Source organism: Cyprinodon variegatus, unplaced genomic scaffold (genome assembly GCF_000732505.1).
Source record: "Cyprinodon variegatus isolate N-32 unplaced genomic scaffold, C_variegatus-1.0 Scaffold471, whole genome shotgun sequence".
Taxonomy (NCBI): Eukaryota; Metazoa; Chordata; class Actinopteri; order Cyprinodontiformes; family Cyprinodontidae; genus Cyprinodon; species Cyprinodon variegatus.
The window spans coordinates 168,026-180,134 of record NW_015150924.1 but is presented as its reverse complement, the minus strand read 5'-3'; the positions used below and the strand labels follow the sequence as shown (position 1 = coordinate 180,134).

Sequence of the window (12,109 nt, the reverse complement as noted above, 5' to 3'; positions counted from 1 at the left end):
AAACATAAGAAATTTCTGGTGGAAACTTCAGCTGAACAGTCTTGCAGTTAAAATGCTTTGTAGATCTAAAACACAATCCTATTTAAAACTGGGGGTGCTTTCATGATGCATTGTTTGTATTTGAGCATCTTCCTCTTCCATGAATAGTTCTAAAATTAATATTTACCTTATTTATTTTGAAAACCACAAGAGCAGAGAAATCAAACTCAACGTATCTTTTTAGAAGCATTATCTGGAAAAATAAAAAGTATTTAGATAAAAAAAAAAAAAAACAATCTAAAGATTCACCTTCTGTATGACAAATCTTAGGTGACCTAATTCGAAAGGTGAACTTTTGATGTTGTTGGTTCATCCATCCGTTTCTCATATTCACCATTTTTTGTTTTTAATAAAAAGTCCATCCATTCATCTACTTAATGATCCAATAACCATCCATCGATCTATTTTGTATTCATCCATTCATCTTCTCTCCACCTGAATCCAATTTTTGGGCAGATAAATGCTTATAAGCTGTTCCTCTCTAACATTTCCATGTTCTCATGGAGAGGACAGTCCATGAAGATGCAATCTTACTTGCTTAGTCTCTTTAATTTGCCCTAAGGTCAGCAAGCATGGGTTTTTGTTTATCCTGTGTCTCCACCTTTTTTCTGCTGAAGCTCTTAGACACAACCTCCTGGCCAGTCAACCAACAAAAGCCGGTTCAAATCGCTGGAATATTTTTACTTTTTAAAACGGCTAAAATGGATGAACAAACCTGTAAAGGTTTTTGATATATTTTTTTTAATTCATCCTTTTAGGTAAAATTAGCAGCTACCACTCCTTAAATGCCCTGCAGGTTTTATTCTTTCCATAATGGGCCAGCATTTTTTAATTGATCTGCTAAAAAAAAAAATCACATTTTAATAGATTTGTTTTGTATTTTCTGTCGAAAATAAAATGAGAGTAGAAGGCAGAATGAGTGCTCTTTGAGCAAAGCTCTGAGGCAGACAGTGTTAGTCAATCAGAACGATCCACAGTAAATGGACTCCCTCTGTCCTCTTTGAGGGACTGCTGCAGCCACAAGAGGCTCATTGTCAGGCTGCTGTCCATCTTTTCAGAGACGCTCGACTGCTGCAGAAGGAAATGACATTCAGAACCAGAAACCACTGGTAGCATTTAGAAACACTGCGCCTTCTAAAATCCACACCCGTTGAACTGTTTCACAATCTGTTACAGGCAAAAAATGCTCATTCATTTTATTTTTTGATTGACTAACAGAATGGCCCAGAGGTCAAAGGTTTACCTTCCAGAAGAACAACTCTGTAATAGAGATTTGGAGCTAGTAGTGGTTCTACAAAACACTGACCTAAGGACTCACTAGAAATCAATGCAAAACATTCCAGAAAATCCCCTATTTTTCTAAATAAGTCGTTTTTATTTCCCTTCCCTGAGATGTTAACGTATAGAAGGATAAAATAGAAGACAAAAATTCATGTTAAATACATTTCTTTCTTTATTACTGTATATTTAACCCTCAGAAGGATTAAAAACCACTTGGTGACAACATAAAGTATACTCGTGATCATGTCCTGTAAAACTGACATATCAGCTGCCCACATAAAATATATTTTTACCACAACCCAGTCTCTTCCACACACACACACACACACACACTTTCTCAGCAATTAACCAGACATTAGTTCATGCTAACTGACTGCTGGGTTCGGCTGTTTGTTATAATCCCAGATCAGGAGTGCAGGAATACTGTACATATTTCATTACTACATTAGTTTCCACTTCTTAAAACCTTTAATAATAGATACAAACATACATGAGCAAAATAACTGATATTGATTTAAAGAAAAAAAAAAGTGCAAATGCATCATACAAGTTCTAACACAACCAATCGCCTCTATCCAATAAACTGCAGCACATTGAAGAGTAAAGTACTGTTTTCATAAAGCACACATTCCACTGCAGCTCCAGACACAGTAAGGCCAAATCTTAAGACATGAGTGACCATCAGAAAAGAAAAACGGCAGCAGTGACACTTCCTACCGCCCTATGCTGGTTTTATAGAAGAAGTCTAATAAAAATGAAAGCATGCAAAAGAACATAGAATAAAATATAAACCAAAAATAATAATAATAATAAATGCCTCTTGAGAAATGTAACACTAGCCTTTGGGCTCAGTACATTTTAAAGGGTTTGTCAACCCTGCAGTTTATAAGGTATTAGAGGAAACAGACTATAAGGTCTCATTGAGCTTCAACTGATATTAGAACCAACATCCCAAACAGCCACTGGTCCATTTCCAATGAGTGGAAGAAAACCTTTGATGCCAAGATGTCATAGCGACAGCGTTATGACATCTTTTTGTGAAAAACAGGTTGAATGGACCAGTGAGGTCCAGTTAAACCAGTTAGCAGGAGATAAAATCCTTATTCTTGAGTTTGGTGATGATGTGGGGATCAGTCTTGCCTCCAGAGCCAAAACATTCAGAGCTGATCTTTGTAGCTCCCACCTCTATCCATCTGCTCTACTTTAACAGAAATTAGAAACCACAGCATGTAACTCTGCAATGAGATATTATTTACAAGATCCCCTTTTTTTAGAAAAAAAAAAATCCCAGTTTACAGCTTTAAATATTCCCAACCGAAAACCTGATTTTATTTTATTTTCTAGTTGGGGCACAATTTTATTTGAAGTCATTGCAAGTGAGCTCATTGTGAAAAGCTCAATAAAACAGATGAAAGTCCACGATTTTTACCAACTTCCAAGTTTTCTGGATGCTGTTGCTAACCTTTTACTGGTGATAAAGTGGAAACACTTTCTTCCTTCGTGGGCGCCACAGACTGTTAGATAAGACAGTTATACTACAATGGAGCCCTAGTAAACTCAGCTTTTATTGCAGTGGCAAAATCTCACAGAGTTATTTTCAAATCCAACCTTTAATTAGTTTATTTTGGTCACTTGATTAAAATATCTATAGTTTAAAAACAAACAGAATTGTTTCTCTTTGGTAATCAGGGGGCGTCTCTTATTGTCCAGTCAAGGACCCGTTTTTAACTTGTAAGGCAACTGCAGCACGTTATTTAGCTGTCTCCATGGCAACTATTAGATGGATCTAATGAAGCCTGGATAGTCATCGCGATTTTGACCCCTGTCAACATCAATCTAAAATGAGAAAGTTAAAATGAAGGAAAACTGTTTGGGAAGAATCTTCAAGCGAGGACTGAACCCGAGATTATCATCATTTTTTCATTTCCATTTTAATGCATGTTTATCGACATTATCGCCACCTGGTGCTGCAGCATAGTTGCTCAACGCTTTTATTGGAATCCAACAGAAGGTGTAGATTAGCATTCAGATAAAAAGTGAAATATGCAAACAGACTGGGGGCCTCATGCATAAAAGAGCGTGCAGCCGTCTCACTAAAACTACGGGGGGAAATGATCTGGTGTTTGTTTTAGTTCACATAGCCTGTGTGTTCGGAACGTCAGTCAGGGAAAAACACTTAGCTGCTCAACTGAGCTTAATTATTGATTCATGCTGATCATTGTAATGTGTAACAAATAGTTTCTAAGGTGTGAATATGACCCTCATGCTTCTATTAGGAACCCCGTCACCACACAAACAAGTGAAGTAAGCCACACTTCATGTTTGAAACTATTCAGTATTTCGCCTTAAAAAGAAAAACAACAAAACAAAAACATATCTATAAAAAAAGAAATAAAAATACATGGCATCCAGGCTTTGAGCGGAGCATGTTCCCACTGTGTCTATTATTTCAAATAGCTAAAGTTATTATAGAGGCTCTGAATGAATCCTGAGTTGAGCCACTGCATTTGTGAGACAACTTTACTCATCAGAAATGCCTGCATAGCTTTGTAATGAAAATGAATGTAACATTTATAAATGCTACATTCACAGATCCTGCCTTATAGCAACTGAGGTTCAGTCATAGCCCTGATTCCCCTCAGATGTCGGCTCCTTCATGCAAATAGGGATTTAATGCCTATTTAAACATATTCTCAGGGGATTTTACACATCTGGGAAACATACAGGTTTGGCTGTCACCATTTTTAGAGTTTTTAAAGTGTGGGTTTAAAAGTTTTGCACACTTTCACCCAATGTTCATTTTCATAGTTTTGGGCTAAACAATGCTCTGCATGTTTATTGTATGCAGACACACTTTATACATAAGGCCCTAAGACTTTTTGTGGAAATAAAAGGATAATTTGGAGAGGATTTCCCACAGACTATTAAGCACAGCAGAGACTTGTCATGCTCTGGGCTTATTTCTCCTGAGAACCCTGTTAAAGTGAATTAAAAATGGACTAAATATGTACTAGCAGCTGCGGTTACTGCAGGTATAGCAGTAAAGGTCTGAATACACCATCTGCATCCGATTCTACAAAGCTCTGATTCATTTTTTATTTGGTGTAGCTTGCTGCTTTTGCTAAAAGGTTTTTGTTTCTATTTATTTGTTTTCTGTTTTTCTAAGCAGCTAACGCAGGTAGGCTCACTGGTTATCGAAATGTCTTAATGATTGCACCGGGAATTCTGACAAGCAACATGTGTGAGCTGCATGATTCTAGACGAACCTATTTGGGGACAAACCTGAACGGTTTAACGTGCGTTTTGGAGATTTATTTTTTTCTATGTTCCCCAAAGTGGACGTTAACTCTGACACGTTTACTTCTAATTGCTGGGTAGCTCGGTATAGAGCCCGGCGTAGAGCCACGCAGCTGCAGAGAATACTGCATGGTCTGCCTGGTCTGTTTTTCTGTTGGATCAGTTGATAAATCAGGTCTGATGCATTTCGGCCTTATCTGTCTTTTTTTTTTGGTTAAAAAAAAAAAAAACTGTTTTTACATTTTCATACTACTGCAATAAAAACTGAATTAACTTTATGGTTATTTCACCCATCTTTACCAGCACCTCAAACAGATTAATACTTTTTAAGTTCCCATTGCACTCTGTTGGAAGTTTTTTTTTTTTTAGATAAAACAGTTTCAGCACTTCTTCCCTTTTGTTTAGGGAGAGATGAACAAATGAGCCAAAAAGCCAGCTGATCAGGACCCCCTTAGACAAAAGCCAAGTCAGTAGTGAAAGTAGAAATGTACTAGTTGTTGGTTTTCTCCCCTCTTTCCTTCAGTGATGGAGGCGTTTCCTGAGGCGGCGGTGCATCAGGCGTGTCTTCGCTCTGATCGGTGGCTTCGGGGGTTTGTGGCTCCGGTTCGGCGGGCGGCTCCTCTGTCTGCGGCTCTGCAGTCTGCGTGGGGTTGATCGGTGCGAGGACTATAGGAGGCTGGGGGAGCAGAAAGTAGGTGTATGAAATAAAATGTCCAAAATGTGATCAGAGTAAATAAGAGAAAAGATACAGGGGGGGAAAAAATGACAGTAATTCCTCTGGCACAATGAAACATCAAACCTTTGTGCTTTAAACTGTGCTCAGAGGTATTGCTGTTGATTGAAAAGCAGAAACTTCCCAGAGATCATCGCTAAAGTAAACATGCAAATCATCTCAGGATAAATTACTCGCTGTTTAACAGGACATAAAAGCTCTATTGCTGAGAAAAATCACAAGAGAAAGAGCGTTTAGATGAGGTAAGCATTATTTAATTCAAAATAAAGTGCCAAGCCCAGATGGAATACCTGCAGTGACATTTGCAGACAGCTGAGCCCTCAGCAGCAGACTACAGCACACCCACAGTCAAATAAAAGGTAAGGGAGGGACAGGGAAACAGAAGGAGGTGGTTGGAATGGGTGGGGCTTACTCAACTTGAAATTCTACTTCACTCTGCTCACTTTTCTTTCTTTTTTTTTTTTTTTAAACAGATTGTTTAATTGTCTGGAGTCTCTTTTTTTTTTGTTCTTCGGCAGTAGGCAGTCATATCAAACTGGTATTCACCACAAATCCACTTCCAGTCCAGAACTGACGCAGCTCCCTGCGCCACAGCGCCACGGTGAGGCTGGTGAGCAGAGTGCAAGGCACCAGGTAGAGCAGGGCCGGCTGGCCCATCTGCATCACCGCCAGGGCCACGAAGGTGATCAGCAGGCCGACGCCGTACGCTGACCGCACAGGAGAGAGAAACAGGAACTTTAATGCAAACCAGGACAGAAAAAAAAGTTCTCCTCTAGCAGTTTGTAAAGTGTTTACTTTGGGGTTGAATGCACAATAATCTGACAAAAATCTTTCTGTTTGTTAATCCAACTCCAGAACCAACCAGAAATGTTGCTGGTTTTCTTGATTCTGCAACCTTTACAATCCAAAGGGCCATTTTCAAATTCACTCACTGTTTCAAGTGAAACAGCCACAACTTAACCTTTTTTAAAAACAAAAACTCCTGCTTTTTCCTATAATGCAGAAAGAACCACCATTTTATTATGTGGTTTTTAGCAAGCTGTTAAAAAACAAACAAAATTATAATTTAATCATTAACCTTTTTTGTTTTAGCCAATCTGATGGTATTGTCTCTGTAAAGTGTGTTTTGAATGGGCACTATAAAAACTCATTGAATTGAATTCAACCTAATTACCAAAAATACATATTACAGGTACTTTTACCATCGTTATTCCTAAAAATTCAATGCAATTATTCCATGAAATAGCCTAAATAAACCTGCAACTGTTACATCTACTTTAAATTGATCATGCTCAGCTGAGGTCATTAGGAGCCACTAGCAGACCCCTGCTCTATAGCCACAGAGAAACCTCCCCCATGTGTCATTCTCCTTCCACTTCATGCTAATTTACGTTTGTGCCAAACAATAAATAAGACAAAGAGTTCAAAGAGGCCCATTTTCAGTAAATCAGACTTATTTAAGACAAAAAGACAGTGGATCTAAACCTCAATGGTGCCTTTAATCCATCTGGATTATTATGATTATAAAACAAGGAGGATCTCTGCTGCCAGAGTCTCCACAGAAACACTTACCGATCGTACAGGCCACAAAGTAGATCCTGGAGGACTGGGTTAAAATGTCAAATCGGTGACAGTATGCCACCAGCAGACCTGAGGAGGGAAACCACAGAATCACTCTCTTCATGTCATTGGTTCAGGCTCGTGAGCTGTAGCTAAAACAAAACTTCATAAATAAAACCCCCACCTGGTACTAAGACGTCCCCAAAGCCAAGGAGGGAGAAGGGCCGGTCACAGAGAGCCAGAGGAGAGGAGTTCAACCTCGGCACTTTGAGCACCATGGGCAGCTGAAGACACAATGACAGAGTTGGTGTTTGCTTCTCTAAGCTGAAAAGGATTTTTTTTTGGGTGGGTGGGCTCACCTTCTCATGTGTGGCGGAGTCTGAGGGGCCAGCCGCCACCTCCACCATAATGCTCTCCCCACTCTGTGAGCAGAAGAAAGGAGGAGGATCAGAACCAAACCTAAAACTCCCTCTAACCTCCCTACAGCTCAGACTCATCTTACCTTTGTAAAGAAGGGTGTAATAAATACGAAGAAAACATCGTAAACAAACAGAACAGACAGCAGTAAAGTGCACGCCTGCCGGGGAAAGAGGGAGAAAGACGAGGTTAGAAGGCGACATGATGCAAAGCCGTTATGGTTGCCATCCAGCAGCTTTGCTTTACCTTGAATGTTGGCAGCCTCACTGTTTTGAGCATGTAGAGACAGAAGGCGATCCCCAGGGCGTCCTGCAACACCCAGGCCCATCTAGGGAAGAAAGCAAGAGCTTATCGGCAGCACCAACACAAGGTTCAAAAAGCAGTTTCTGTGTCTGAGTTAAAGAAGCATTCAAAGATCCTCCGTGTGTCACTAGACTATTAGAAATTCAGCTGTAACATCCAAAAGAACAGCAGCTGTGTGGATTTCTCCTCATTTATCTAACAGGAGTCTGGGTGAACATCCACTGGCTTCAGACTCACTGGTCCTCGTTGCGAAACACCATCCAGATGATGCTGATGGCGATGCAGACGGCCGACAGCAGGAGAGCGCGGATCTGAGGGCGTTTGTGCAGGTACGGCAGGTTGTTCTCCGGGATCCTGTTTTTATTTTAAAGAACAAACATTATTTACATGTCGATTAGTCTCCCTCTAACAGCTAATGTCAGCGTGGGTTTCATTGTCTAATGCAGCCATTAACTGAAGCAGCTGGTTTTGTTTGATGGAAATTCTTTTTTTTGTTGTTTTTACTAAATCCCATCTGTACAATGAAAAAAAAAATCTAATTAAATAAACTTTTTTTCACGTCACAATCCAAACATTAGTGTATTTCATAGACCAACACAAAGTATAGTGTTGCTGTTTGAGGCTATGCAGCTTTCAAAGAACCTCAAAAAAATCTCAGACTTAGTTGATGTTACCTTATTTATCTAATTTAAATTATTAGTATTATTGTCTTATGTTATATCTTTATGCTAAATTTTATTATTTTTCTTTAATTTTGCACATTTCTTTTCCTATGCACTTTGTTTTCAGCTGTTACACTGCAAAAACTATTTAGAAATAAGTAAATATTTGCCAATGGAATGAGTATTTTTACTCTTAAAATAAGATAATTAGATAATATGCGCTTCAAATAAGACAATGCAATTTTTTTTTTTATTTTCAATATAAATTGTCTTGTTCCATCGGACAAGTGCTTCACTTATTTCCTCAGTTCAAGAAAAAAATGCACTTATTCTAACAAAAAATGACTAATTTAGAATTCTACTTTTTGCAGTGTAGCTGTTTTTAAGCACTCTACAAATAAATGAGATGATCATGATGGCATTCGTTCAAAAGAAAGGTGCTAAAACAATTTAAAAATAAAATGGAATTGAAAACCCGGCATCAAAACGAAATAAAAACTCATGAAAAGTTTCAAACTATTGCCAAAAAGGCAGCATCTGATCATTTATTTGGAAAAAGATTCAAACCATGTAAGACTTTGCCTCTACTTCACAGCTATGTATCCCTCTGTGTTGGTCTATTACATTAAATCTAAATGACATGTATTGAAAATGTGGTTTTTAATGTAGCACAATGTGACTCCACTTTAATTAGAAGAGTTTTCTTTTGTCAGCAGAGCATTTTTAACCATCAGTTTAACTGTTATTAAAGCTAGATGTTTCACCTGCACTTGCAGAAAGGAATCCTCCTGACAAAAGGCCACAGACAGCTGTAGAGGCCGACGGAGGAGGCCAAGCAGAAGATGCCGATGACCCAAATGGCTAAAAACATCGGAAATCAGCGACAAAGCAAAGCAGGATCATTAACAGGATGATGGGAACATGCACTTTCCAGGAAGGGGCAAAGCTACTGAATCTCTTTGCATGCTTTCTCTGAATTCTGTCTGTATGTTGCACATACCCAGGTGGTCATAGAAAAAGTAAAGGAGCACCAGCATGTTGCAGCACATGACCACAAACACACAGATCATGATGGGGGTGACGTCCACCGTCTCCTCGTCCTGCTTCTCCGCTCCATCGTCTCGTTTATGCTTCATGTAACGCCTGCAGGACGATCAACAAGAGAAGACTAGTAGGGTGATTAAAGGAGGCCCGAGCTGTGGCTCTATGACCGGAGGGTTGATGGTGCTAAACCATCCAGTCAGCCTGGTGACACCTTCAGTTCTGAGCATCAGAGACCCCGCCCCACCTCATCAAAGAGCAGGTCCGATTGGCTCACAGTTACTAATTAACTTACTTCTTGCGATCTCTGCTGCCGGCCCAGTAGCCTCCGACAGCCACCGTTCCCACAGCCATCAAGAAGATGATCACCATGTTGTAGTCCAACACCGGCTCGTTGGGTGCATACATGGCCACAAGCCTTCCTTTACTAAATGTCTGAGCAAGTTAGAAATAAAGAGGTTTGGGTTGCTAAATCTGATCAAAGCTTTTCACATTTATAAATCATCTTAGATTCCTCACCTTGCTTATGTCCAACATATCAGAGTAGCTCAGCAGAGCCACAGGAATGTCTATCTCCTCATACTGGCTCTTATTTCCAGCTGGTGGTGTCTGTTAATCACACACACACACATATCTTCAGTGGGATGGACTGGGATCTGTTCACAGCACTCTAAGGTTAACTCCTTACCAGCCGGTCCTTGCTGACAATGAGGAGACCCTTGGCACCATTAATCTGGGCCAGGCGAACCTTTTCATAGAAGGTGCAGTTGCCCCTCATCACCATGGGGATGCGGTTTGGGAAGCCTCCCTCTGGCACCTCGGAGGGCGAGCACAGGACCGAAGATGTCAGGTCGTGGATCTGAAGACGGGACTGTGAGGGAGAAAGACTGGAGCGATCAAACACGGCTGGAGGGGACAAAATTCAACTTTGTGATAGCATTAAGACAAAATCTATTCTTCTCCTGCTTTATTCTTGGGAAAAAAATCTATTCAGCTTTTTAATAGAAGGGGAGCGGCGGCCTAGTGGTTACGGCATCCAGAGGTTTTGAATTCAAGCCCCACTCCCACAGACTGCCACTCTAGGTCTCTGAGCAAAGAGCCTTAACCCCACTCTGCTCCCTGGGCGCCGCACAGTAGCAGCCCACTGCTCCCCAAGGCAATGGCTTAAATGCAGAGAGTTAATCCCGTTGTCTGTACTTGTGACAGTGTAATGACAATAAAAGCAGGGGAAAAAATTTGTTCTCTAACAATTCTCCTAAAAATCAGAAATAAAAAGCTTCTTTATGAAACACAAAAGGTTAAATGTTTGCATTCATTTTATTTTCGAAAAACTCCCTGTTATTTGTTGGCTGGAATTAGAGATTTCTATTTTTTTTCTCTCAATAAAATAAAAGGAACTAAAGTATTCATACAGTTTTCATCTAGTTTTCCTTCTCCTTGAAGTATTTTGCAGCTTCTAACATTTTGGGTTTTTACTTCCCTAAGACCGTCCTTGATGTATCTCAATTCGGGAACTCTGACCACTCTCCTTCCTGAAATATACTAACCCACAGCATAATACTGCCACCACTAGGTTTCACTGGGAAGCAAGTGTGGTCAGAAAGTTTAGATTTCTCTTATTTCATATATTAATTGATCTTATTTACTCACTGTCTGTTTCACCTGCAAGGCCACACTATTCCCCTACGTGAGGGTGTTTTTTAGACCAGACTCCCACTACACAGGTTTATTAAGGATACGATTCCTAGAGTGTGAGGCTAGTGGTTTTCTAGTGTAAATTGTGCATCTCAGCAGCTCCTCTAGAGTTGCGCCTCCGTTGAACGTTTTCTCTGCTGCTCCTGCTAATATAGGTGGGCAGTCATTTCATGTAAATTCTGTATTTTTGATATTACACATCTCCTGTTGTGCAACAAACCTTTGAGGGTCACAGATCAGCTGTACTCGTACTGAGATTATTAGTAGGTTTACTCATCAGGCCACTTCTGAAGGCATTTGGTTGCAAAGAAATTATTTTTTACTAAAGAGGATTTTATATCAGAAAAATGTGGTGTAGATAAAAATGCTGGTCAAAGTTTTCAGATTATTATTTGTAATAAGTTTTTGCTATTAATCACAAACCGTGAATGTTTCCTTTCAACTTTCCAATTACCCGCCACTTTGTGTCGGTCTCATCACATTCTATACATTAACATTTGTCTATGAAACATGATGAAATGTAAAAAAAAAAAAAAAAGCTTCAAGGGGTTGTGTCACATACTTATCATAAAACTAATAAAAACCAGGGGACTTACTGCTTTATTGAGGTCCTGAGGTAGACGCGCCCACTGTGAGTTGAAGAATATGCAGTAGTCCTTCCCATTACTTTTACCTGTCTCACTGAAATGAGCCATGCCATACTCCCCCACCACCTATAAACAGAAAAACAATGTTTTCTATGTTCTTTTCATTTTATGAATTGGCATAAATATATAGAACAAAAAAATGTGTTATCTATAAAAGAGCCATAATTAACTAAGACAATGTGGCTGGCTGGATGGCTGGGTGGATGGATGGATGGATGGATGGATGGGTGGATGGATGGATGGAGGGAGGGATGGATGGGTGGATGGATGGAGGGAGGGATGGATGGGTGGGTGGATGAGTGGAGGGTTGGATGGATGGATGGATGGATGAATGGATGGATGGATGAATGGATGGATGGATGAGTGGAGGGATAGATGGAGGGGTGGATGGATGGATGGATGGATGGATGGATGGATGGATGGATGGATGGATG

At 39.9% G+C, this 12,109-nt stretch overlaps 1 protein-coding gene across 2 annotated transcripts in view; it reads right to left on the bottom strand.

Moving 5' to 3' along the window:
• Positions 1-2,661: 2,661 nt before the first annotated feature.
• Positions 2,662-12,109, bottom strand: part of sppl2b (signal peptide peptidase like 2B) — a 10,564-nt gene continuing 1,116 nt past the window's right edge. The window contains exons 2-15 of one of the 2 annotated variants that reach the window (XM_015389738.1): positions 11,625-11,741; positions 10,022-10,204; positions 9,853-9,942; positions 9,629-9,768; positions 9,293-9,435; positions 9,057-9,153; positions 7,868-7,984; positions 7,574-7,655; positions 7,413-7,487; positions 7,270-7,332; positions 7,095-7,194; positions 6,923-7,000; positions 5,897-6,057; positions 2,662-5,293 (exon numbers count right to left, since the gene is read on the bottom strand). In XM_015389738.1, the coding sequence (XP_015245224.1) occupies positions 5,108-5,293; positions 5,897-6,057; positions 6,923-7,000; positions 7,095-7,194; positions 7,270-7,332; positions 7,413-7,487; positions 7,574-7,655; positions 7,868-7,984; positions 9,057-9,153; positions 9,293-9,435; positions 9,629-9,768; positions 9,853-9,942; positions 10,022-10,204; positions 11,625-11,741 (1,632 nt within the window). In that variant the 3' untranslated portion in view covers positions 2,662-5,107. Of the gene's footprint in view, positions 5,294-5,767; positions 6,058-6,922; positions 7,001-7,094; positions 7,195-7,269; positions 7,333-7,412; positions 7,488-7,573; positions 7,656-7,867; positions 7,985-9,056; positions 9,154-9,292; positions 9,436-9,628; positions 9,769-9,852; positions 9,943-10,021; positions 10,205-11,624; positions 11,742-12,109 lie in introns of both variants that reach the window. The other variant, XR_001481665.1, reaches the window with a different exon arrangement.